Source organism: Bremia lactucae, linkage group LG7 (genome assembly GCF_004359215.1).
Source record: "Bremia lactucae strain SF5 linkage group LG7, whole genome shotgun sequence".
Lineage (NCBI taxonomy): Eukaryota > Oomycota > Peronosporomycetes > Peronosporales > Peronosporaceae > Bremia > Bremia lactucae.
Genome location: NC_090616.1, coordinates 1855694 through 1879899, shown reverse-complemented (window position 1 = coordinate 1879899; position 24206 = coordinate 1855694). Strand labels below are relative to the sequence as shown.

Sequence of the window (24206 nt, the reverse complement as noted above, 5' to 3'; positions counted from 1 at the left end):
ATAAGACTATCTGTAGATGTTATATGTGGGGAAGCACGAAACATTTACGTCCGGCCTACCCCCTACGAAATTCGCGAAAAGCTCGAAAGAGCTCCAACTCCGACCTATACCAGAGATCTCGTACGGTGCAGGAAAATGTCGACACCCAGTAGGTGCGGGGCGGCGCCCTTCTGGGGAAGACCTAGGTCCTGTTGAACCTCTAGGAGGTGAGAATAAACAGAACCTAGCCTCAATTTAGCTCGGTGCTTAATGGCTAGGGGCGAGAGTTCAAGTCTGGCTTGCTAGTCGCTCAAGCGACTGTAAAGGGCTTTGATAATATGTGGTCTATTATAATTGACTCAGGAGCGTCTTGCAATTATGCTCGACGCCATTCCATTTAAAGAAGTCAACAATACGTTGAGGCGCTTTAAGCGCATAAAGGTGATACAATTACTGTTCGCTTAGCGACTGGGACTCGTGTTACTGTTCCCAAAGTTCCATTGAACTTAGGTATAAATTTTCTGGACTTTGACAGTATGGAACGCTGTCTCGTCCTTGATTTGGATTCGAGATATGATGTCATCTTTGGTATGGCCCGGCTAGAACACCATGAGCTATGTATCGAATGGAGGTCTAAGACCTTAGGCGCCACGCGCAATGTTCCTTGCAAAGCTTTGGTGTTATCTCATCTTTGCAAGGCAACAAAAGCGCTATTGGCGCGGAACATTAAATGAGTATGTCAGTGTTTTTGACATTGGAATGTCTGAGTTAATAAACTTTAATATTAAAAACATAAATTCTGAGCCGACTCAGCAGAAAGAAGTGAAACGGCACGTACTCCATAGAGTGACACTCGTTGTAATAACGATTCATTGAATGCTGAAAGCATTGTTGGCCTAACGCCGAATCATCAAGGGTGCAATGTCCCTGAGATACGTATAGTGGCACGTCTTAGTCCACCGAGTTTGGTCGGCCGAGGTGGCATCGTACTGAGTGTCAGTAGTGACACTGTTGGCGGTTAGCCAGGACCTCAAGGGTGCGATATCCTTGAGATACGTGGAGTGGCACGTCTTAGTCCACCGAGTTTGGTCGGCCGAGGTGGCATCATACTGAGTGTCAGTAGTGACACTGCTGGCGGTTCGCCAGGACCTCAAGGGTGCAATATCCCTGAGATTCGTGGAGTGGCACGTCTAAGTCCACCTAGCGTGGTCGGCCGAGGTGGCACCATACTGAGTGTCAATAATGACACTATTGGCTGTTCCCCAAGGCATTTTGGGTCAAATTCTTCTAATGCACGTGAAGTGACATGTAAATGCTCGCTAGATAAATAAGTTGAGTTACCTAACTCCTTGTCGGATATCAAATTAGACACCATGTCTTATAGAATCAACACAGGTTGGAAAATCCAAGGACGCGAATGTCCCGGCCTCTAGGAGGCGTATTGTCTCCACTCCAAGACAGGATGGACACGAAGCGTGTATACCCACACAAAGTGATATGAGTGAGCAAGTATACACGCTTGTAAATGGCGCAACCGGTAACATTGAGGGGAAGTTTGCCTTGCGGCAATCCCCTCGTGACATGCTCTTTTTAGAGCTAGACAAAATGTCTATTGATGAGTGCGGTCGAGCCTTAAAAGCTGGTGACTTTTCTGAAATGGTGGTCATTCGACCAATGGTTGAGTTAAACTCAACGTCACTTCACGACGAAGCTGTCCTGGATGACACAAAAGCTGCACTTAGTGCGCGAAGTGGGTCATCGATCCTTAAAGATCCTACGGATCCCTTTCATTCCTTAATTAAGGAATTCCAAGATGTGGTATGTAATAATCCGCCATCTGTTTTTTTTTTTACCTCCGGATAGAGGTGTTAGTCATGAAATTGACTTGGTTCCGGGAACCAAATACTGTGTCACAAGACAATGACCTAATCCAAGGGAGCAGTGTGACGTCATTGACGATTTCTTCCGTGCTAAGCACGAGGCTGGAATGGTAAGAGAGAGCAAATCTCCCCATTCGACACCGACATTTTGTGTCAAATAGCCAAGTGGTAAATGGCGCACTGTACATGCTTCTAATAAGCTTAATGCTGTCACTATACCAGCACAAACCCCCATTCCTAGAAAGGATGTTCTTCAGAACAATATGGTAGGATGTACAATGTATAGTACACTTGACTTTGTTAATAGTTACTCTTAACTGCTCATGCGAGCTAGCGATATCCCGCTTGCAGCGGTTGGCACGCCAAGCAATATGCTATGGGATTAGTTGGTTATGCAACAAGGGCTCATCAACGCCCCGGCAACATTTAAACGTCTAGTGACGCAACTGTTCCGCCCTCATCGAGGTTATGCAAAGACTTATTTCGATGACATTTCTGTCCATAGACGTGCGGAGCAGGGTCGGTCGGATATGAAATACCATTTAGACCATTTGCGAGCAGTGCTCGAGTGTATGCGCACAAACAAATTGTATGCCGCCAATGCATCTAATTGCACGTTTGGCGCAGACGAAATTCCTTTCTTAGGATGCTTTATTGAAAAGCGAGGCCTTAGACCGGATCCTGCTAAGGAAATAGCCATGGTAGAAACGCCGGTTTCTAAAAATCAAAGGATTTGCGTAAGTGGTTGGGTCTCGCCAATTATTTACACAAATATAGCGAAAATTACGCTGATATGGCTAAGCCATTATCTAATCTCCTTAAAAAGGATACAGAATGGTGCTGGACTAGCACAGAACATAATGCTTTTCAAGCCGTTCAGGATAGTCTTATCCACGCCCCGATCCTGGCACTGCCAAATCCAAATTGGCCTTTCAGTGTCGTCTGTGACGCATCAGATTTTTTCAATTGCATTGCTCTGTAACAAACAGACGTTGATATGCGTGAACGTGTTGGTGCGTTCCAGTCAAGACAGCTTAAAGCTGCGGAAAATAACTACCCAGCTTACGACAAAGAGTTACTTGCTGTGAAGTATGCTCTCGTCAAATTCAGAGTTCATCTGCTCGGCTCTAAGATGTTTGTGATATGTACAGATCACACATCATTACGCACTGCGACTAAGTCGCCCCATCTCTCACAGATAATGGCCCGAAGGCTATCCTTATTCGTGGAATACATTTTCGAGGTGAAGTATAAGCCTAGCAAGCAGAATGCTTTGGCCGATGCGTTATCACGCAGGTCGAATTATAATCAACGACTATAATGTCATTTATTACTGAGTTAATCCGTTCGACCCACGCCAAGGATGAACAGTCTGCAGCTCTTCTACGAGGTCTAAAGAACTCTGATTCAGGTATTCAATTGCCGGCTCTTTTGCGTACAAGGTTACATCGATTTTTTATCGATAACAACCTTTTGCTTTATTGCACGGACACTGCGGATCCTCCGCGTGTCCTTGTACCTCATGATGAGTATTTGAAGTACTGAATTTTTTATGAGGCACATGACACTGTTCTTGGTGGTTATCTCGTAAAAGAAAGACCTACGGCTCTGTAAGCCAGATTTATTGGTGGCCAAAACTTTATAAATGAGTCTTTACGTTCGCATATGCGAAACTTGCCTACGGGTTGAACCCTCGGTGCATGCTTCTACGCCATTGGCCAGTCTGCCCGTACCCATCGGTTGTCAAGAGTTTATAAGTATGGATTTTGTTTTCGGCCTACCATCGACCGGTAACTCCGGCATCGTGGTCTTCGTTGACCGATTGAGCAGAATGGCTTACTTAGCGGCTGTGCCGGATTCCATTGGTGGCAAAGGTTATTCGAGGCTGTTTATTGATCGCGTGTTTCAACAAAACGGTTCGCCAAAGGCAATTGGCTCGGATCGGGACCCCCAATTCACGGGTAAATTCTGAAAATTAACATTCCGAGTGCTTGGCACTAGATTCAATAATCCGCTGATTTTAAGAGCAAGGTAGCTCCGCTACAAGAATGTCAACTAAGAATTCCAATAGATAAGCTCCGACTTCTCATATAGAAATGTCAACTAAGAATTTCAATAGATAAGCTTCGACTTCTCATATCGAAATGTCAACAAAGAATTTCAATAGATAAGCTCCGACTTCTCATATAGAAATGTCAACTAAGAATTTCAATAGACAGAGACTGTAATGAGGAGACGCGAAAGAAACGGACGATTGCCCAGCACGAGGAGGTGCATGCGAGACCGTACTTCACAGAAGGGCCTTGTTGCTATTCGCCTTCAACTTCGCCGTGGTCGCCAGCAAAGTATGCGCCAGGCCAGAGACATGCTGCATGCGACCGGCAACGTCCAAGCGTCTAAAACGTCAACCCACTGACGTGAAGAGGAGCTATTGGATAACCTGTGAACTCGCGGTGATGCTGAACTTGAACAGTGCCTGTAGTCTCGTCCGCCACACTTAGCACTCGAGTGATATGGCGAGCAGCAGGTAGAACAGGGAACGCGTTGAAAGTGACGAAATCTGGGAAAGAAAGATCTCCGTGTCGGAGTTGCGATGTGCACAACCAGCTTGAGTTATTGGGGACATGACACCATGTCGAAAGCTGCCACAAAAAGCTGAAATATTATGCCTCAAGCCTTGTGAGTATCCACGCGACACGAATATGACCGCACATGACACACTGGACGCCAAAAATAGCTTGCACCGTGCTTGCCGCCACTCCATTGATGAAAATACGAACTTGATAGTGCAATAGGTATCGACCCGTTTGCCGTAGCTGGTAGCGAGGGAGCAGTAATGTCGTCGCGCTCCATAGTAGCCAGATACGACAGCTGAAGACACTTACTGCGAAACAGAATTGCAAAAGAATTGTTTTCGCGTGCCAACTCGCACAGCCGCTTGATCCGATGTATTGAAAGCCAGTCGCCTCGTTTTGGCGGCGTAACTTATTCGCTTGGCACCCTTGAACAGATCTCGACTCATGACATCTGACTCCGTTTGCACCTCACAGCATTCCAATAGCTGGAGTAGCAACGTTTTCTCAACGATGTGCTGAGGCATGCGCACGTACGGAGAAGCGATCGCAATCACCTTCCCTTCCAGGTACGCTTTCAAAAAATCGAGCATTGCTATACGCGTAATCTGTGAGTGCGTACACACCAGGAACCCTGGCAGTGTCTGGAGGACGATGCCACCCATCATTTTTTTTTTCATCCTGGCCACCAACGCCTTCTCCTCCAGTGACATCACCGGCCTTGATTCATCATCCGCCTTGTTCATCCATGCACGAGTCGCTGTCTTCACCAGTACGTGGGCGCGGTCATCGAGAACGCCAGAGTCAGCGATTCCTTAAGGTTCGATGAGCATTCGCCGGGGTGACCCGGTTGTAACGGCTTTGCGACAAAGCTTCATGGCCTTGATTCCAGCGCGAAGAGCTTTCGCGCTGAGGAAGATTTTCATCTCGATGATTTTCTCATGCAACGATGGTTTAGTGGCAACAACAAGCGAGATTGCATCGGTTGTTACGTGTGGCTGGGCTTCCATTTCTCACGTGGAGTGACCCTGTCCGTGTTGTGTAGACAACTCGAAGAGGGTAAAAGGGGATGTCTATTCCCTTTCTTCGCCCTGGGGAAGGGCTCGCATCTCTATCGAGATGCGCGATGCGATAGACGTTTTGCACTCGATTTAAGAGCGCCAGGGGCGAGTGTTTTCTGATGGACCTTCTTATTCATCGGATGGGTCTCGTCATACTGCGGACGAGGCCCTTAACGACAACAACCAGCTGGGAATGAGGCTTTCAGCTGTCAAGTGAAGGTGGATAACCGAGCCAGCGAACAGGATAACTCATTCGCTGCCCCTTCACATCACGGTGATTTTGGATACGTTTAACAAGGAAATGTCGACCACCGTGGGAATCCACCAATGGTTGTGGCGGGGAAGGTAAAATTAGATCCTACCAATGTGTCGGAGCTAGAGTCGAAGATCGACAAACTCGATCGCTTTCTCCATGATTTGGAGGAGGGACTTGATCACGAGAGCAATAAGCGCCGCTCCGATGAGCAACCATGCTTTCATTAAAATTTGATGCTTGTTAGTTGCGCAGTATACCGGACTTCCTGCACATGCAGAGACAACATTAAGTAGCTACCACTATGCATTGGTTCCCAGGATCAAAGCGTGCGGAAACGCTACAGCGTCGTCAAAGATAAGACTTCATCCTGATTTCTACGTCGGTCGCCTTAGGCTATGATGTTCGACCGTTACAGCGCGCTGAACGAGATAGGCCACGCCTATGGTTTGCATGTTTTAATATGTCCAGTGCCACCTCAAACCCAGCGTTTGGCACAGATAACACAGTACTAAAAACTTATCGTCACAATGCGACACAAAACTTTTTTTCGGGTAACAACTATCGTTCACATCGCACTATTGCGCAAAACGGTGGCGAATATAAGAGGAGGGTTTAGAATTATCCCTAGTAGTCCAAAGAGCCGTCGAACACACCAGTATATGGTATAACAGAGCTATCACTGATTACAATCTCTTACGTGCGGTGTGAGCCGACGTTAATTAGTTCTATGAATATTACAACTTGTTGAAACAGAGCCAAAGTGTAAATTTGCCAAGTGTCCGTTAGAGCAGACGGTGCAGGCTTGTCATATCGAACGGTTGGAAGACCGTTCGAAGAGTGCGTACTCCATGTTGGAGTACGAACGGAATTATCACGCCCTTCGTGATGAGCTGTCGTCAGCTCATCGCGGTTTCGAGGATCTTCGGACCCAAAATGAGAATCTCCAGATTCAGCATGAGAATTTGGTTCGTGACCACAAGAATCTCTTAGGGATTCTTGAAAAAGGGGGGGGGCAGATCCGTCCTCGGAAGAAGCCGGGTACTGATGGTACGGGCGGAGCCGACCAACGTAAAACGTAAAATGCGTTCGCATCCTACGTGGCAATTCTATTGTGTACGCATTGCCTCTGCGATGCAGTACACGGAAAGGCCCAATGAACTTGGGTAGTAGATTACTGCTACCCACATTAGTGACTAATCGCTTAGGTAGGTTTACCGTAGAGAGTAGCACATGATCATTAATTTTGAATGAATGAACATTTCCTCTTCCATGTTTGTCTGCATTCCGTTTCTGTCGGTCCACTGCGTTAGCAACGGAATCCTGAACAAAACGGATTATTGATTCTCGAGTTAGCACAATTTCTTCTGCTGACTCATTTGTTTTGTCTTTTTCAGTACGCTTTGTGCGTACTGCCATGAGATCATTCTCATCTTCGATGTCGATTTCTTCGACATCGACATCACTCGCGTCGTTGTTATTTTCGACGCGTGATGAGCATGAGCCAGAAATGGGTTTGCCCGTGCGAGTCCACCCCCTTAAACTTGAGGATCCCTCTAATTGGGTGGGTATGCGAGGATGGCGTAAGCCATTCACGAAGAACGGTGTATGCGTTGTAGACGCAAGAACCGAATTATTGATGGCGAATTCGATCATCGGTAAAAACTCGCTCTAATTCGGATACGATTGAACGTAACCTCGAAGTATCTCTTCGAGGACGCGACTTACGAGTTCTGTTTGACCGTCCGTTTCTGGGTGATCAGAAGTTGACATAGTCACCCGTGTATCGAGAGATTGGAACACGGATTGCCAGAACTCCGCCGTGAATCTTGGTTCTCTATCCGAGACCAATTCACGGGCTAACTCATGGAGTTTGAATACCGTGTCGATAAAGACACAGGCACAGCCCGGATTCGTGATCGACTCTGTTACTGCAGTAAGATGTACCATCTTTCTGAATCTGTCTTCAAAAACAAGGATTTCATTGTTTTCGTGATTGTCTGCGGTAAATCCGAAGCCGAAGTCCATAGATACGGACTGCCAACACTCTGCCGGAAGAGGTAGAGGTTGGAGAGGTGCACGGGATGAAGGGCTAGGCTTCACCCGTTAATACGCTCGCAAGCACGAACTGATGCTTGCGGGGCCAATTGAAGTCGCGACATAGAGATAATTTTTTTCACGTCCACGATGCCCACTTGTTGGTGCATCATGACACTCATACATGATGCGCAAGCGCAAATCATTGTGAGTTGGGACGACGACTTGTGGAAGTGTCGCCGGCAACGGCGGCTGTGTAGTACAATAAGCCGTTGCATGTTGTGTATCGATCGGATGACGATCGATATATAGCAGGTAAATCCGTAAAAGATTCATCGGATGGATTCATCAGATGATCCAATAAACGCAGAAGGTCCTTACCCTTTACGAAGGCTTTCTTTATGTCATCAAACAAGGTTGATGACGGAACACTTGAAAAGAGTGTTGCAACAGTGGTATTATCTCCACTGTTAATGTGCGCAGCCGGCTCGAAATCGGGTCGGCGTAATAACGCATCAGCGACGATTTTTTAAGTTGTCCTGATTCATGTTCCACTGAGGAATTTTACTCTGCGAAGAAGGGTAGCCACCTCGCCAATTTTGCGAGAGATGTGGCTGTTACGACCATCCGTGATGACGCATGCCGTATATACGATGAACGGTATATCTCCCAAGATATAGACCCTATATTTAGCCAGTGCATATTTCATGGCAAGGTGCTCCTTGTCATGCACTGGGTAATTGCGCTCAGCTGGTTGCAGCTTAACGCGATTGGTAACAGACTACAAGCTCCGCGCCGTCTGTATCGTATTGCATTAACACACAGCCGATTGCGAAATCGCTGGCGTCACACACCACATGGAATTGTTTGTCATGATCTGATCGCCAGGATGGGCGATTGTATCAAGCTTTGCTTGATACCCTAAAACGAACACTGAAAACCAGCGTTCATAGCCATTTCTCGTCTTTTTTCAAGAGATGAGAGCAGATAAACTGTCATCTTGGCTTAAATGCGGGATTACTTGTGCAAGTACGCCGCTAAAGGAACTTTATAAGTCTCTTGACATCGACTAGAACTGACCAGTCAGTAATTGCCTTGATCTTTTCGGGATCAGGGCGCACGCCATGTTTTTTGACGATGACCCACAGAGTGCTATTACGCTTCCAGCGAATATACACTTCTTGAGATTTGCGTACAGCTTATGCTTTCGGATAAGTATAAGAACCTGATGAATGTGAGTTTCATGAGCTTCCACGTCCGTCTTTCCGTTCATGGCCGGGCTATGGACGAATACATCGTCAAAATAACTCGGTGCGAATTCTCGCACCGGTCTCAACAGATTTGTTACGCATCTGTTGAATGTTGCAGGGGCGTTACTAAGCCCCTGAGGCATCACTAGCCACTCCCAGAGCATCCCAATGGGAGTGCTTACTGCTGTGTACGGGATGTCCCGTTCACGCATAAGGATTTGATAGAACCCATCCATCAGATCCATAGACGAAAAGATCGTACTCTTAGACATACCATCTATGATTACGTCTTTTCTAGGTATCGGCGTTTGAGCCGGTACTGTTGCAGCATTCAGTTTGTTGAATGCGTGCACCATCCGCCACACTCCTGTGGCCTTTCGCACACAGAAGGTCGAAGAGCTATGTAGGGAGGTTGACTCCCTCACATGGCCCGCTTTTAATAGATTGATAAAGAATTTATCGATCGCAAGTACTTGTTCACGAGGCAGTGGCCACTGTTTCATGACACAATACATCGAGCCCGGTTTGAGCTTGATCTCATGTCGAGTGCCTTTATCCTCAGGCAACTCGCATGAAACTGTTTCAGGGAATACATCCCTGAATTCAATTAAATCCTTGTAAAGGGCTTGTCTTAAGTGACTTCCAGGATTGAGTAGTATATCTCTCATTCCGAGTCTTCACATCGAGGACACTTTCGTCCATCGATGAGCTGCTGAGAATTCGTTCGTTCTTTGCAAAAAGTTACCGCTGACCGCGTATCGGATACTTATTCGTCCTCTGTGACGAGTACGCAGATCTGCTTGATTTTACCACCCTGCAGATCTCTCAAGAACCGTTTGGGTTCCAGGGTTTTTAATTGAGTTATCTCCGAAGTTAACTTTGGAGGCGCATACAGATCAAGAGTATAAGCGCCTACTCTTGATCCGTCATTAATCAAGACATACAATGTCTCGGTTTCATCGTGGAATTTATCCACAGGCTGCTGAGGGATTAATCCCTCGGGATGCTGAAGTCTAGTCACTTCAGCATTAACTATTTGAGGAAAAAAATTTCTCAAGAACGTGGGGACTTATTCCGTCAACGCCCTCCGACTGTGATTGCGCTATCACAGTCGGTTCCTCTACGACCGACTCTCTTCTTGACCTTGAATCATCGTGTTGGCCCTTTTTGACAATCGGTATATTACTTGAATGTCGCTCGCTAGGCGTATATTCATGTCTCAATCTTCTTGACTTATTCGAGTGGTGGACATTCGGCGCTGCCTGTGCATTCTCACAGCCGCCGGCAGATGGCACCATAGTGCGATTTTATAATCCCACTGTGATCTTGTGCAGTCGTGCTAACGACCGTACCACAAGTGAGGCCATCGCACTCAGTCGTAGTTACATCCACACGCTTGTGGACGCTCCAGAACGCTCATAAGATAGCCATCTGATGAAAACTTAACAGACATATTTACGGATCGATGTCTGGAGCAACTTTTGTCAAGAGATTTGCAAATTCTCTTGAGGTTGCTGGATCAGTAGGGCGTTGCGCCCCTACTGACCTCGACCGATTTTGGCGGTCCGCCTCGCTGTTGCGATTTCGCAACAACGTCGGACCAGCGACCGTTGCCCTTTTTGGCATACGATCCAAAATTACGATCAGTACCTTTCGGTGCTGGGCGTGGAACACTACACTCATGAGCGTAGTGTCCTAATTTTTGGCAGCGATGGCATTTCTGCAATCGCTTATTGCTCGAAAAGGGAGGTCTGTCGCTTTCGAAGTAAGAAAGGTCCATGGTTTCTGGATCTCCTAACACATGTCGTCTTGGAGGACAATATGAGTTCGATCTAGTACAGCGAGGAAGAGGTTTAACCAGCTTCTCTTGCGTGCAGTGAGGTAGTTGTGGTGGGCGCGCAAGCGACCTCACCCAACACACTAAGTACGATTCAGTGTCGTCACGGGAGCGGCAATCCGGCTCCCCGTGCGCACTTATCAAGTAGGAAGTATTTCTCAGACCGATTTATATTTGATCATATTAAATATAAATATCTATTTTTACCAATAAAAATGTCATCTCTATAGATAACACTTAATATGTATTGCGAGCGTATCTTTCTAGATACCTCGCGTAACGGATGACGCTAGCTGTCATCCCTCCTAATGTGAATGAACCCATGTGCATCTCATACACAAGGGTTGGTCACAAATGTGCACCACTCCCGAGTGTTAGGTCTAATTACTATAATTTAGTAAATGACCATCCCCTAAAGTACACCAAGTGTACTTAACGGGGACTGTTTAACATCAGGATAACTTTACCCAGTTTCACCATCCCTTCAGAACGAATTTACTTTTTTTATTCGTCAAAGAGGAGAGAGGAACTGCGGGCAGCTTTACGCGCCGCTTTTCACTCAATCACTCTAGCGACCTGTGTTTATATACACGGTGCCAAAGATGCCTCCTAAAAGGGGCCACGTTGGTGGGTCGTCTGCAAAGACGCCCACTCAACCTCAAACTAAGCGCACGCGCCGCGTTAATTCGCCGGCCGCGTCAAATGCCTTAGCTGAAACGCCGACAGCTACTGCTGCTGTCGCGTTAACAGGGCTAAAGGTTCCATCCCACTTTAAATGTGAGGATGATGATCCGTCGCTCATTGTCGACTACAATGAGTCGACACCGTTGCCGTCACCTCATAGTAGTGATGCGGACAACGAGCTCATGGAAGGATGATGGCGCATTATTTCCCATCCAAACTTCTCTCATGGCTCACAACATGGAGACAGCAGCACTTACGAATGCTATCTCGTCGTCTGCGCTGGACAGCGAAGCGACAGGTAATGAAGGCGCTGCCCATAAAGGCGCAGCCGCTTCTCCGTATAACCACAACGCCTTATGCTCAGACCATAATCCATAATGGTTCTGACATAGAGGATTCGGAGCCTAAAGCTCCGCCGACGACACGTGAACGTGCTAAGTCTGTGTCACAAGCCAGTCGTTTAGAACGTGGCTACGTGACGGGTGGCATTCCAAAGATGCTCCCTCCATCTAAATGGCCTCGTTTAAACGGGCCAAGAGCGTCGCTTCTAGAGCGCGCTCTTGTAGACGCACGTAATATTATGGCGTCTTTCAATCATGGAGGGCTCAGGGAAAATCGCTTGGGCGTATTTTCCCGATCCCGGTCGTGTTGCGCTCAAATGAAACGCCCGACCAATACGAGGCGAAATTCCTGCGCCGTATTCATCCGCATTCCGATGCGATGAAACAGCGGTCGCAGCGAATTAATTTTTCCCGTTTGCGTGTGAAAGAAATCATGGGCGGTACTGTACCCCTGTTTCTTCTCACAACGCTTCTTGTGCTAGTCCATTTGAGACTAGCGAAGTGGCCTCAGCTGGTGCTCCTTTTCATAGGCAGCCACCAAGCCGGGCACATCCATACGTAGGGTATCGGTCGGTTCCCAAGAGTCAAAACTCTTTTGGAAACCTTTTTATTGAACGAGGACCTGACACCTTTGCCTCACGAAGCATTGGGCAATTAACCTTTCAACAAGAAAGCGTTGATTCCCACCCGCATCCATCAGTGCAGGTGGTGCCCGATAGGAGTGGCGATCTCGCCCACCTACTCGCGGCTGCCTTACTTACGTCGGTTCAGACTCGTGAGTGAAAAATAGCTCTGGCTCATGCTCATCACGCGTCGATAGTACCGATGACGCGAATAATGTCGATGTCGAAGTGATCGACATCGAACAAGAGAAATATATCATGGCATTGCGCACAAAGCTCACTGAAAAAGGCAAAACAAATGAGTCAGCACAGGAATATCTGCTGGCTTGAGAATCGATAGTCCGTTTCGGACAGGATTATTACATTGCTAACGCAGTGAACCCGCAGAAATAGAACGCAGACAAACATGGAAGAGCAAATGTTCTTTCATCTAAAATTAATGATCTAGTAATACTGTCTACGGTAAACTTACCTAAGCGATTAGTCACTATTGTGGATAGAAGTAAACTACTACTCAAGTTCATTGGGTCATTCCGTGTACTGCATCGCAGAGGCAATGCGTACAGAATAGAATTGCCATGACGGATACAAACGCATCGTACGTTTTAAGTTGGTCTGGTCCACCCGTACCATCAGTACGCAGTTTCTTCCGCGGACGGATCTGACCACCTCTTTCAAGAATCCCAAAATATTCTTGTGATCACGAATCAGACTCTCATGTTGAATCTGGAGATTCTCATGCCGAGTCCGAAGATCCTCGAATTCGCGATGAGCTGACGATAGCGGGTCACAAAGAATGTGATACTTCTGTTCGTACCAGCATTGAGCACGCACTCGACTTGCGTCATCCGTTACGCGAGATATCTAGAAAGATACGCTCGCAATAACCTTTCGATACGGTGAGCTTTTAGCTTTCACCGTCTGTTTCAACGAATGACGCTTACCGCGCTCGTGATCAAGAAACTCCTCCAATAAATGGAGGTAGTGGTCGAGTTTGTCGATCTTCGACTCTAAATCCGACACAAAGGTCGAATCTAATTCTCTCTACCCCCACCAAAACCATCGCTAAATTCCCGCGGTGGTCAAAGTTTCCCTGTGGAACGCATCGTAAAACACAGTGATGTGAAGGGACAGTGAACGAGTTATCTGGTTCGCTGGCAGGGTTATCCACTTCCGCATGACAGCTGGGAATCGTTCCTAGCTGGTTGTTGACGTTGAGGGCCTCGTCCGTCAGTATGACGAGACCCACCCGATGGATCAGAAGGTCTATCGAAAAACACCCGCCCCTGGCACTTGTAAATCGATTGCAAAACGTCAACCGCATCGCGCATCTCGAAAAGATGCGAGCCCTTCCTTAGGGCGAAGTAAGGAAATAAACATCCGTTTTTACTCGCTTCATGTTGTCGACACAATACGGAAAGGTATCACTCCAAGTGAGGCATGGAAGTCCTGCCTCACGAGACAACCGATGCAGTTAGAACCTTACACCGGTTGAAGTTCGTTTTTCAAATTAAATGCGAATCGCATAAAGTTTTTTGCCAGGCTTCGCGTCCAATGTCTTTGACATTGCAAATAAACGCGTTCCGGGCTTGCATCAACAAGCTTTTATCTCGCTTTTTGTTGCCACTATAACAGCATTCGCTATAGCATCTTTGGTTCAGACAATGAGGGTGATTTCCCATCGCCAGCACCGTCTTCCGTGCGGTCACCGGCACTTATTCCTGTGCGTGGTGATGACGATGGCGTAAGCTATCGTAAAAGAAGTTCTTGTGGTACCCCTGCTTCAGTGGGTTCCATGCAGACAATAAAATGTCTCCTCTTGCGGCTAGTCAGTAGCTTCTCCGAGAGTCTACTCCTCACAATAAAGATCCTTTATTTATTGCGACAAAGCTACATGGCCATGATCCCAGCGCGAAGAACTTTCGCGCTGAAGAAGATTTTATCGTGATGCTTTTCTTAAGCATCGATGGTTTAGTGGCAATAATAAGCGAGATAAAGTCTCGCTTATGCAAGCTTGGAGTGCGTTCATTCGCAATGTAAAAGACATTGGACGCGAAGCTTGGCTTCAAAACTTAACGCGAATCGCGTTATGTTTGAGAAAAGAACTCCAACAGGTGCAAAGTATAAACTGCATCGGTTGTCACGTGAGGCTGGACTTCCATGCCTCACGTGGGGTGATCCCTGTCCGTGTTGTGTAGACAACTCGAAGAGGGTAAAAGGGGATGTCTATTCCCTTTCTTCGCCCTGGGGAAGGGCTCGCATCTCTATTGAGATGCGTGACGCGATTGACGTTTTGCAATCGATTTACAAGCGCCAAGGGCGCGTGTTTTCCGATGGGCCTTCTGAGCCATCGGGTGGGTCTCGTCATACTGACGGACGAGGCCCTCAACGTCAACAATCAGCTGGGAACGAGGTTCCCAGCTGTCATGCGAAGGTGGATAACCTCGCCAGCGAACAAGATAACTCGTTCGCTGCCCCTTCACATCACGGTGGCTCTGGATACGTTCCACAAGGAAACGTTGACCACCGTGGAAATCCACCAATGGTTGTGGTGGAGGAGGGGAAATTAGATCCGAACTGTATGTCGGATCTAATGTCGAAGATCGACAAAATGGATCACTTCCTCCATGATTTGGAGGAGGGTCTTGAACACGAGCGCGGTAAGCGTCGCTCGTTGGAACAGATGGTGCAGAATCACCATATCGAGCGGTTGGAAGACCGTTCGAAGGGTGCGTACTCCTTGTTGGAGTACGAGCGGAACTATCATGCTGTTCACGATGAGCTGTTGTCAGCTCATCGTAGTTTCGAGGATCTTCGGAACAAGCATGAGAAACTTCAGGTTCAACATGAGAACCTGGTTCGCGATCACAAGAATCTTTTGGGGATTCTTGAAAAGGGTGGTCACATCCGTCCTCGGAAGAAGCCGCGTACTGATGGTACGGGCGGAGCCGACCAACGTAAAACGTAGGATGCGTTCGCATCCTACGTGGCAATTCTATTGTGTACGCATTGCCTCTTCGATGCAGTACACGGAAAGGCCCAATGAACTTGGGTAGTAGTTTACTGCTACCCACATTAGTGACTAATCGCTTAGATAAGTTTACCGTAGAGATTAGCACTAGATCATTAATTTTAAATGAATGAACATTTGCTCTTCTATGTTTGTCTGTATTCCGTTTCTGTCGGTCCACTGCGTTAGCAATGGAATCCTGATTGAAACGGATAATTGATTCTTGAGTTAGAGGAAACTCTTCTGCTAACTCATTTATTTTGTCATTTTCAGTACGCTTAGTGCGTACTGCCATGAGATCACTCTCATTTTCGATGTCGTTTTCTTCGACATCGACATCACTCGCGTCGTTGTTATTTTCGACGCGTGATGAGCATGAGCCAGAATTGGTTTTGCTCCTGCGAGCCCTCTTAAACTAGAGGATCCTTCTAAATGGGTGGGTATGCGTGGATGGCGTAAGCCATTCACGAAGAACGGTGTATGCTTTGTAGACGCATGCACCTAATTATTGATGGCGAATTCGACCATCGGTAAAAACTCGCTCCAATTTTCGGACACGATTGGACGTAACCTCGAAGTATCTCTTCAAGGTCGCGATTTGCGAGTTGCGTCTGGACATCCGTCTCTGAATGATTAGAAGTTGACATAGTCAGCCGAGTTCCGCAAGATCGGATCACGGATTGTTAAAACTCCGTCGTGAACCGTAAATCTCTATCCGAGACCAGTTCACGGGTAAACAGTGCAGTTTGAATATCGTGTCGATAAAGAACGGGCACAACCCGGAGCCAGGATCAGTTCTGGTACTGCAACAAGATGTACCATCTTGCTATATCTGTTTACAAAAACAAGGATTCCATTATTTTTGTGACGGCTTCATGAAATCCGAAGACGAAGTCCATAGATATGGACTGCCAACATTCTGCCGGAAGTGGGAAAGTTTTGAAAGGTGCAAAAGATGAAGGGCTAGGCTTCATCCGTCGACATACCTCGCAAGCACGAAAGTACCTGCGCACGAAGTGATACTAACGGGACCAGTAAAAGTCGCGACTTACTGTGAGACAAGTTTTTTCATGTCCACGATGCCCACTTGTTGGTGCATCGTGACACTCATACATGATGCGCTAGCGCAAATCATTGTGAGTAGGGACGACAACACGTGGAATGTCGTTGGCAACGGCTATGTAGTACAGTAAGTCGTTGCGGGTTGTGTATCGATCGGACGACAATCGGTATAAAGCCGGTAAATCTTTAAAAGATTTATTAAATGAATTCATGAGATGATCGATTAAATGGAGAAGGTCTTTATCTTCTGTGTAGGCTTTTTTATGTCATCAAACAGAGGTGATGATGGAACACTTGTAATGAGTGTTGCAACAGTGGGATTATTTTCACTGCTCGAGTGCACAGCCGGCTCGAAATCGGGTCAGCGTGATAACGCATTAGCGACGACATTAAGTCGTTCTAGTTTATATTCTACGAAGAAATTATTCTCCGTAAAGAAGGATAGCCACCTCGCCATTCTTTGCGAGAGGTGTGGACTGTTTAGGGCCGTGCGTAATGACGCATGGTCCGTGTCCGAGTACATACAATAAAATGTCTCGTCTTACCCTGAGAAAAAGCCGTGGCTTTACCCGAACGGCTAGTCAGTAACTTGTCTGGAGAGACAACTCCTCACAATTAATATCCTTTATTTATTGCGGCAAAGCTACATGGCCTGGATCCCAGCGCGAAGAACTTTTGCGCTAAGGAAGATTTTTACCTCGATGGTTTTCTTAAGCATCGATGGTATAGTGGCAACAACAAGCGAGATAAAATCTCGTTAATGCAAGCCTGAAGCGCGTTTTTTTCCAATGTCAAAGACATTGGATGCGGCTTCAAAGTCCTAACGCAATTCGCGTTAAGTTTGAGAAACGAATCCAACCGGTGCAAGGTTTAAAATTGCACCGGTCGTCTCGTGAGGCAGGACTTCCATGCCTCACGTAGGGCGACCCGTGTCCATGTTGTGTCGACAATACGAAACGAGTGAAAGGAGATGAATACTCCCTTTCTTCCCCCTGGGGAAGGGCTCGCATCTCTATTGAGATGCCGATGCGATTGACGTTTTTTGCAATAGATTTACACGCGCCAGGGGCGCGCGTTTTTCAATGGACCCTCTAATCCATCTGATGAGTCTCGTTATACTAACAGACGAGGCCCTCAACGTCAATAACCAGCTGGGAACGAGGCCCCCATCTGTCATGCGAAGGTGAATAACCGCGCTAGTTAACCAGATAACTCATTCGCTGCCCCTTCACATCACGGTGGTTTTGAATACGTTCCACAAGGAATCGTTGGCCACCGCGGAAATCGACCAATGGTTGTGGTGGAGGAGGTAAAAATAGATCCGAACCGTGTGTCGGATCAAGGGTCGAAGTCGACAAACGCGACCGCTACCTCCATGTATTGGAGGACGGTCTTGAACACGAGCGCGGTAAGCGTCACTCGTTGGAGCAGACGATGCAGGCTCACTATATCGAACGGTTGGAAAACCGTTCGGAGAGTGCGTACTCAATGTTGGAGTACGACCGGAAATATCATGCTGTTCGCGATGAGCTGTCGTCAGCTCATCGTAGTTTCGAGGATATTCGGAACCGGCATGAGAAACTTCAGGTTCAACATGAGAACCTGGTTCGCGATCACAAGAATCTTTTGGGGATTCTTGAAAAGGGTGGTCAAATCCGTCCTCGGAAGAAGCCGCGTACTGATGGTACGGGCGGAGCCGACCAACGTAAAACGTAGGATGCGTTCGCATCCTACGTGGCAATTCTATTGTGTACGCATTGCCTCTGCGATGCAGTACACGGAAAGGACCAATGAACTTGGGTAGTAGTTTACTGCTACCCACATTAGTGACTAATCGCTTAGGTAAGTTTACCGTAGAGAGTAGCACTAGATCATTAATTTTAAATGAATGAACATTTGCTCTTCCATGTTTGTCTGCATTCCGTTTCTGTCGGTCCACTGCGTTAGCAATGGAATCCTGAACGAAACGGATTATTGATTCTCGAGTTAGCAGAAATTCTTCTGCTGACTCATTTGTTTTGTCTTTTTCAGTACGCTTTGTGCGTACTGCCATGAGATCATTCTCATTTTCGATGTCGATTTTTCGACATCGACATCACTCGCGTCGTTGTTATTTTCGACGCGTGATGAGCATGAGCCAGAAATGGGTTTGCTCGTGCGAGTCCACCCCTTAAACTTGAGGATCCCTCTAATTGGGTGGGTATGCGAGGATGGCGTAAGCCATTCACGAAGAACGGTGTATGCGTTGTAGACGCAAGAACCGAATTATTGATGGCGAATTCGATCATCGGTAAAAACTCGCTCTAATTCGGATACGATTGAACGTAACCTCGAAGTATCTCTTCGAGGACGCGACTTACGAGTTCTGTTTGACCGTCCGTTTCTGGGTGATCAGAAGTTGACATAGTCACCCGTGTATCGAGAGATTGGAACACGGATTGCCAGAACTCCGCCGTGAATCTTGGTTCTCTATCCGAGACCAATTCACGGGGTAACTCATGGAGTTTGAATACCGTGTCGATAAAGACACAGGCACAGCCCGGATTCGTGATCGACTCTGTTACTGCAGTAAGATGTACCATCTTTCTGAATCTGTCTTCAAAAACAAGGATTTCATTGTTTTCGTGATTGTCTGCGGTAAATCCGAAGCCGAAGTCCATAGATACGGACTGCCAACACTCTGCCGGAAGAGGTAGAGGTTGGAGAGGTGCACGGGATGAAGGGCTAGGCTTCACCCGTTAATACGCTCGCAAGCACGAACTGATGCTTGCGGGGCCAATTGAAGTCGCGACATAGAGATATTTGTTTTCACGTCCACGATGCCCACTTGTTGGTGCATCATGACACTCATACATGATGCGCAAGCGCAAATCATTGTGAGTTGGGACGACGACTTGTGGAATGTCGCCGGCAACGGCGGCTGTGTAGTACAATAAGCCGTTGCATGTTGTGTATCGATCGGATGACGATCGATATATAGCAGGTAAATCCGTAAAAGATTCATCGGATGGATTCATCAGATGATCCAATAAACGCAGAAGGTCCTTACCCTTTACGAAGGCTTTCTTTATGTCATCAAACAAGGTTGATGACGGAACACTTGAAAAGAGTGTTGCAACAGTGGTATTATCTCCACTATTAATGTGCGCAGCCAACTCGAAATCGGGTCGGCGTAATAACGCATCAGCGACGATTTTTTAAGTTGTCCTGATTCATGTTCCACTGAGGAATTTTACTCTGCGAAGAAGGGTAGCCACCTCGCCAATTTTGCGAGAGATGTGGCTGTTACGACCATCCGTGATGACGCATGCCGTATATACGATGGACGGTATATCTCCCAAGATATAGACCCTATATTTAGCCAGTGCATATTTCATGGCAAGGTGTTCCTTGTCATGCACTGGGTAATTGCGCTCAGCTGGTTGCAGCTTAACGCGATTGGTAACAGACTACAAGCTCCGCGCCGTCTGTATCGTATTGCATTATCACACAGCCGATTGCGAAATCGCTGGCGTCACACACCACATGGAATTGTTTGTCATGATCTGATCGCCAGGATGGGCGATTGTATCAAGCTTTGCTTGATACCCTAAAACGAACACTGAAAACCAGCGTTCATAGCCATTTCTCGTCTTTTTTCAAGAGATGAGAGCAGATAAACTGTCATCTTGGCTTAAATGCGGGATTACTTGTGCAAGTACGCCGCTAAAGGAACTTTATAAGTCTCTTGACATCGACTGGAAATGACCAGTCGATAATTGTCTTAATCGTTTCGGAATCAGGGCGCACGCCGTGTTTACCGACGATGCACTCAAGAAGTGGTATTTCGTTTGCAGCGAATATACACTTCTTGAGGTTTGCATGCAACTTATGCTTTCGGATATGTCTAAGAACCTGACAAACTTGAGTTTTATGAACTTCCACGTCCGTCTTTCCGTCCATGGCCGGCTAGAGACAAATACATCGTCAAAATAACCGGGCGCGAATTCTCGCGCAGGTCTCAGCAGATTTGTTACGTATCTGTCGACTGTTGCAGGGGCGTTACAAAGCGCCTGTGGCATTATTAAACATTCCCAGAGCATCCCACTAGAAGTGTTCACTGCTGGGTACGGGATGTCCCGTTCACGCATAAGGATCTGATAAAATCCATTTATCAGATCCATAGAAGAAAAGATGGAACTCTTAGACATACTATCTATGATTACGTCTTTTCTAGGTATCGGCGTTTGAGACGGTACCGTTGCAGCATTCATTTTATCGAATGCGTGCACTATCCGACATCCTCTTGTGGCCTTTCGTACACAGAAGGTCGGAGAGCTACGTGTGGAGGTTGACTCTCTTCCATGGCCCGCTTTTAATTGATCGATAAAGAATTTATCGATCGCAAGTACTTGTTCACGAGGCAGTGGCCACTGCTTCATGACACAGTACTTCGAGCCCTGTTTGAGCTCGATTTAATGTCAAGTGCCTTATCCTTAAGCAACTCGCATGGAACTGTTTCAGGGAATACATCCCTGAATTCATTCAAATCCTCATATAAAGGATTTGTCTTAAGTGACTGCCAGGATAGAGTAGTATATTTCTCAATCCGAGTCTTCACATCGAGGACACTCAACTTTCGTCCACCGATGAGCTGCTGAGAGCCCGTTCGTTCACAGCAAAAGTTACCGCTGATCGTATATTTGTTACGTATTCGTTCTCTGTGACGAGTACGCAAATCTGCTTAATTCTATCACTATGCAGATCTCTCAAGAACCGCTTGGGTGCTAGAGTTGGTAATTGAGTTATCTCCGAAGTAAACTTCGGAGGCGCATACAGATCAAGAGTATAAGTGCCTACTTTTGATCTGTCATTAACCAAGACAGTCAATGGTTCGATTTCTTCCTGGGATTTATCCACAGGCTGCCGAGGGATCAAGATGCTGAAGTCTAGTCACTTGAGCCTTAACTATTTGAGGAAATTTCTTCTCAAATATGTGGGGACTTATTCCCTCAACGTCTTCCGACTGTGATTGCGCTATCACAGTCGGGTCCTCTACGGTCGACTCTCTCCTCGATCTTAGATCATCGTGTTGTCCATTTTAGACAACCGGTATCTTCCTTGAATGTCGCCCGCTACGAGTATGTTCATGTCTCAATCCACTCGACTTATTCGAGTCGTGGACATTCGGCGCTGCCTGTGCATTCGCACAGCCGCCGGCAGCTGACTCCACAGTGTGATTAGTAATCACACTGTAAGCTTGAGCAGTCGTACCACAGTGATGCCATCGAACTCATTCGTAGTACATCCACACGCTTGTGGACGCTCCAAGACGTTCATCAGAGTGCCATCTGATGAACAAGTGACAGGCATCTGTACGGATCGATGTTGCCAGCTAAAATTTTGCTCATACATTTTGAGTCAAGGTAAACCTCCTTACAAGCTAAATACCCTTAGCTTCGTAGAAACCTCCCTGTGTACATATGTGTACGTTAAGTTTCGAAGCACCTCTCCTTCACTGTAATCAGTGCAAGGTTGACGTGTACTTATCAATACCGTGAAAGGTGCCCCGTTACATCACCTCTGTCACTGGACCATGTACTGTAATGCTCGTGCGTCATTGCTTCAAAGTGAAAAACTTCTGCATATTGTCCGTACGTTGCATCGCTGTTTCATCCATGGTGCGATTGTCCGGACAGGTAGTTTTCGATGGCGAATGCGAAAATCTTTTGCAATTTCAATGAGTAGATGTCGTTGAAACTTCTGAGAGCTCTGCTTTCGAAGTACACCGTAAGCCTCATTAAAATCCACGATGGGGACCCTTTTCAAGGTACACCCCTTCGTGCCAATCTCTTTTAAAAGCCTTGTCATGAAGGTAATAGCTCTTCTGGGGACACTTATCAAATACGCAGTAAAATCGGCGAAGAAATCACTTCCATAACCATATTACAATATATATTTTCAATACACACACAAAACAAAGCAATATACAAGAGCGAGTTGACTAGCACCTACGCATCGCCTTTGAATAAAATATTATTTTTATATACTTTTACATCGCTAAGAATGTCACTTGATGCTCTTTCGTTGTTTGACTTTTTATCGTAAAGTGCTTAAAAAAAAATTCTATTTTTTACAGATCGCTGAGCTTGGTTATAAATTGCCATCTGCCTTAACGGTGCAGATAAAAAATAGAAGTACCAATCGAAACTTCATTTTATTAAAGATTCTAGAAGTTTTTTATGTCGAGCTACATTCCAGGCTCTTGAATACTTGCAGATTGCTAATGTCCGGATTCGGAAGCTTTAAGCTCCAGTTTTGTGCGGCGGAAAAGTAAGTTTATCTTTCTCAGCTATTTCTAGCCAAGGATGTTGAAATGCTTAGACTTATTAAAAAGACCTTTAAACGAACGAAGAATTCTAAAAGCTTCAGTAATTCTGGCAAATAACATTGATGTTTAACGTGATTATAAAGTATTCTGGCTGTACTCTTTTCCGCAGATTCCTTATACAGTTAGCTATCTGATAAATACCGCTAAAAAATCAAAGTTTATTGCTACGTAGCTAGCACCTTTCTCGGCAATTAATTTTCCTCTCATCATATCCTGTTCATCCATCACCTTGCAATTTAATGGCAATGAGTCAACTGGAATTTGTTTCCAAGCTTACGAGAATTCTTGCGACACACTTGCCAGCAGAAATATCATCGCTAGAGCACGTAATGAAATTAATTGATGACTTGTTGATGGCGCCCGAGAACGCTTTAATCAAAGCTGCGGCAAATAACAGTGTCGAGTGGTTCGAGCACCTCCTACAGTCGTACAATATTGAGCTAGTGGATGCCATTGCAAGTGCGGCTGCTAGTGGCCATGTAGACGTGATCCACCGTTTGATGCACGATATTCTTGAACGTGAACAAGCACGAATACGAGCAGAAAGAAGCGAATATGACGACAGCAGCGATGACGAAGATGAATTGAGTCAATTTGAAATTCATGAAATAAATGACAGAATCTTTTTTTATCAAAAGGTCGTCGTAGCTGTTGCATCGACAAATGGACATTTAGAAATCGTTCAAACCTTTATATCACAATCGGTTGGCTCGGACGAAGATGATGAAGCACACGAGAGAATGTTCAAATTGACGTGGCGGGCCCTAGATGAAGGAGCGGCAAATGGGCAATTCAGTGTGGTTAAATTTGCGGTGGAATTTGCCAGAGAGAGGGAGTTTCTTGATCACTATAGAGCTACTCTAAAAAATGACGCATTAGTGCGCGCAGTTAAAGGCTGTCATGGCAAAGTGGTCATGTATGTAACGGGGCACTGCGACTTGTACTGTTTCAGTACAAGTCCACTTCACACTGCTTCAGATGTGAGTGAGAACCAACGAGTGGGGCATGTCGAGTGGTTCTACGCTATTTCTGCGAGGTATCACGGTTGTTGATTTACGTAAGAAAGATGAAATTCACGACTAAAAAGCTTTGCTAGCCGAGACAAATGCTGTAACTGTAACGGGGCGTATCGTTACATGAAATTAACACTAAAAGGTTGTTAATTAATATTATCTAAAAGGTAGGTAATATTTGGAGGAAATTACTTTATATAGTAATTTCCTGAATTCTTATCCATAAATAGGTA

At 46.3% G+C, this 24206-nt stretch overlaps 2 protein-coding genes across 2 annotated transcripts; one reads left to right on the top strand and one right to left on the bottom strand.

Annotated features, from left to right (window-relative positions):
- Positions 1 to 4255: 4255 nt before the first annotated feature.
- On the bottom strand, positions 4256 to 5100 carry CCR75_009247 (uncharacterized protein; the record flags this gene model as incomplete). The annotated part of the gene is made up of 3 exons (XM_067967289.1): positions 4256 to 4501; positions 4581 to 4743; positions 4868 to 5100. The coding sequence occupies 3 exons, from the start codon at positions 5098 to 5100 to the stop codon at positions 4256 to 4258; spliced, it is 642 nt and encodes a 213-aa protein (XP_067817409.1).
- Positions 5101 to 23199: 18099 nt separating this feature from the next.
- On the top strand, positions 23200 to 24012 carry CCR75_009246 (uncharacterized protein; the record flags this gene model as incomplete). Its single annotated transcript, XM_067967288.1, has 1 exon — positions 23200 to 24012. The coding sequence occupies one exon, from the start codon at positions 23200 to 23202 to the stop codon at positions 24010 to 24012; it is 813 nt and encodes a 270-aa protein (XP_067817408.1).
- Positions 24013 to 24206: the final 194 nt, after the last annotated feature.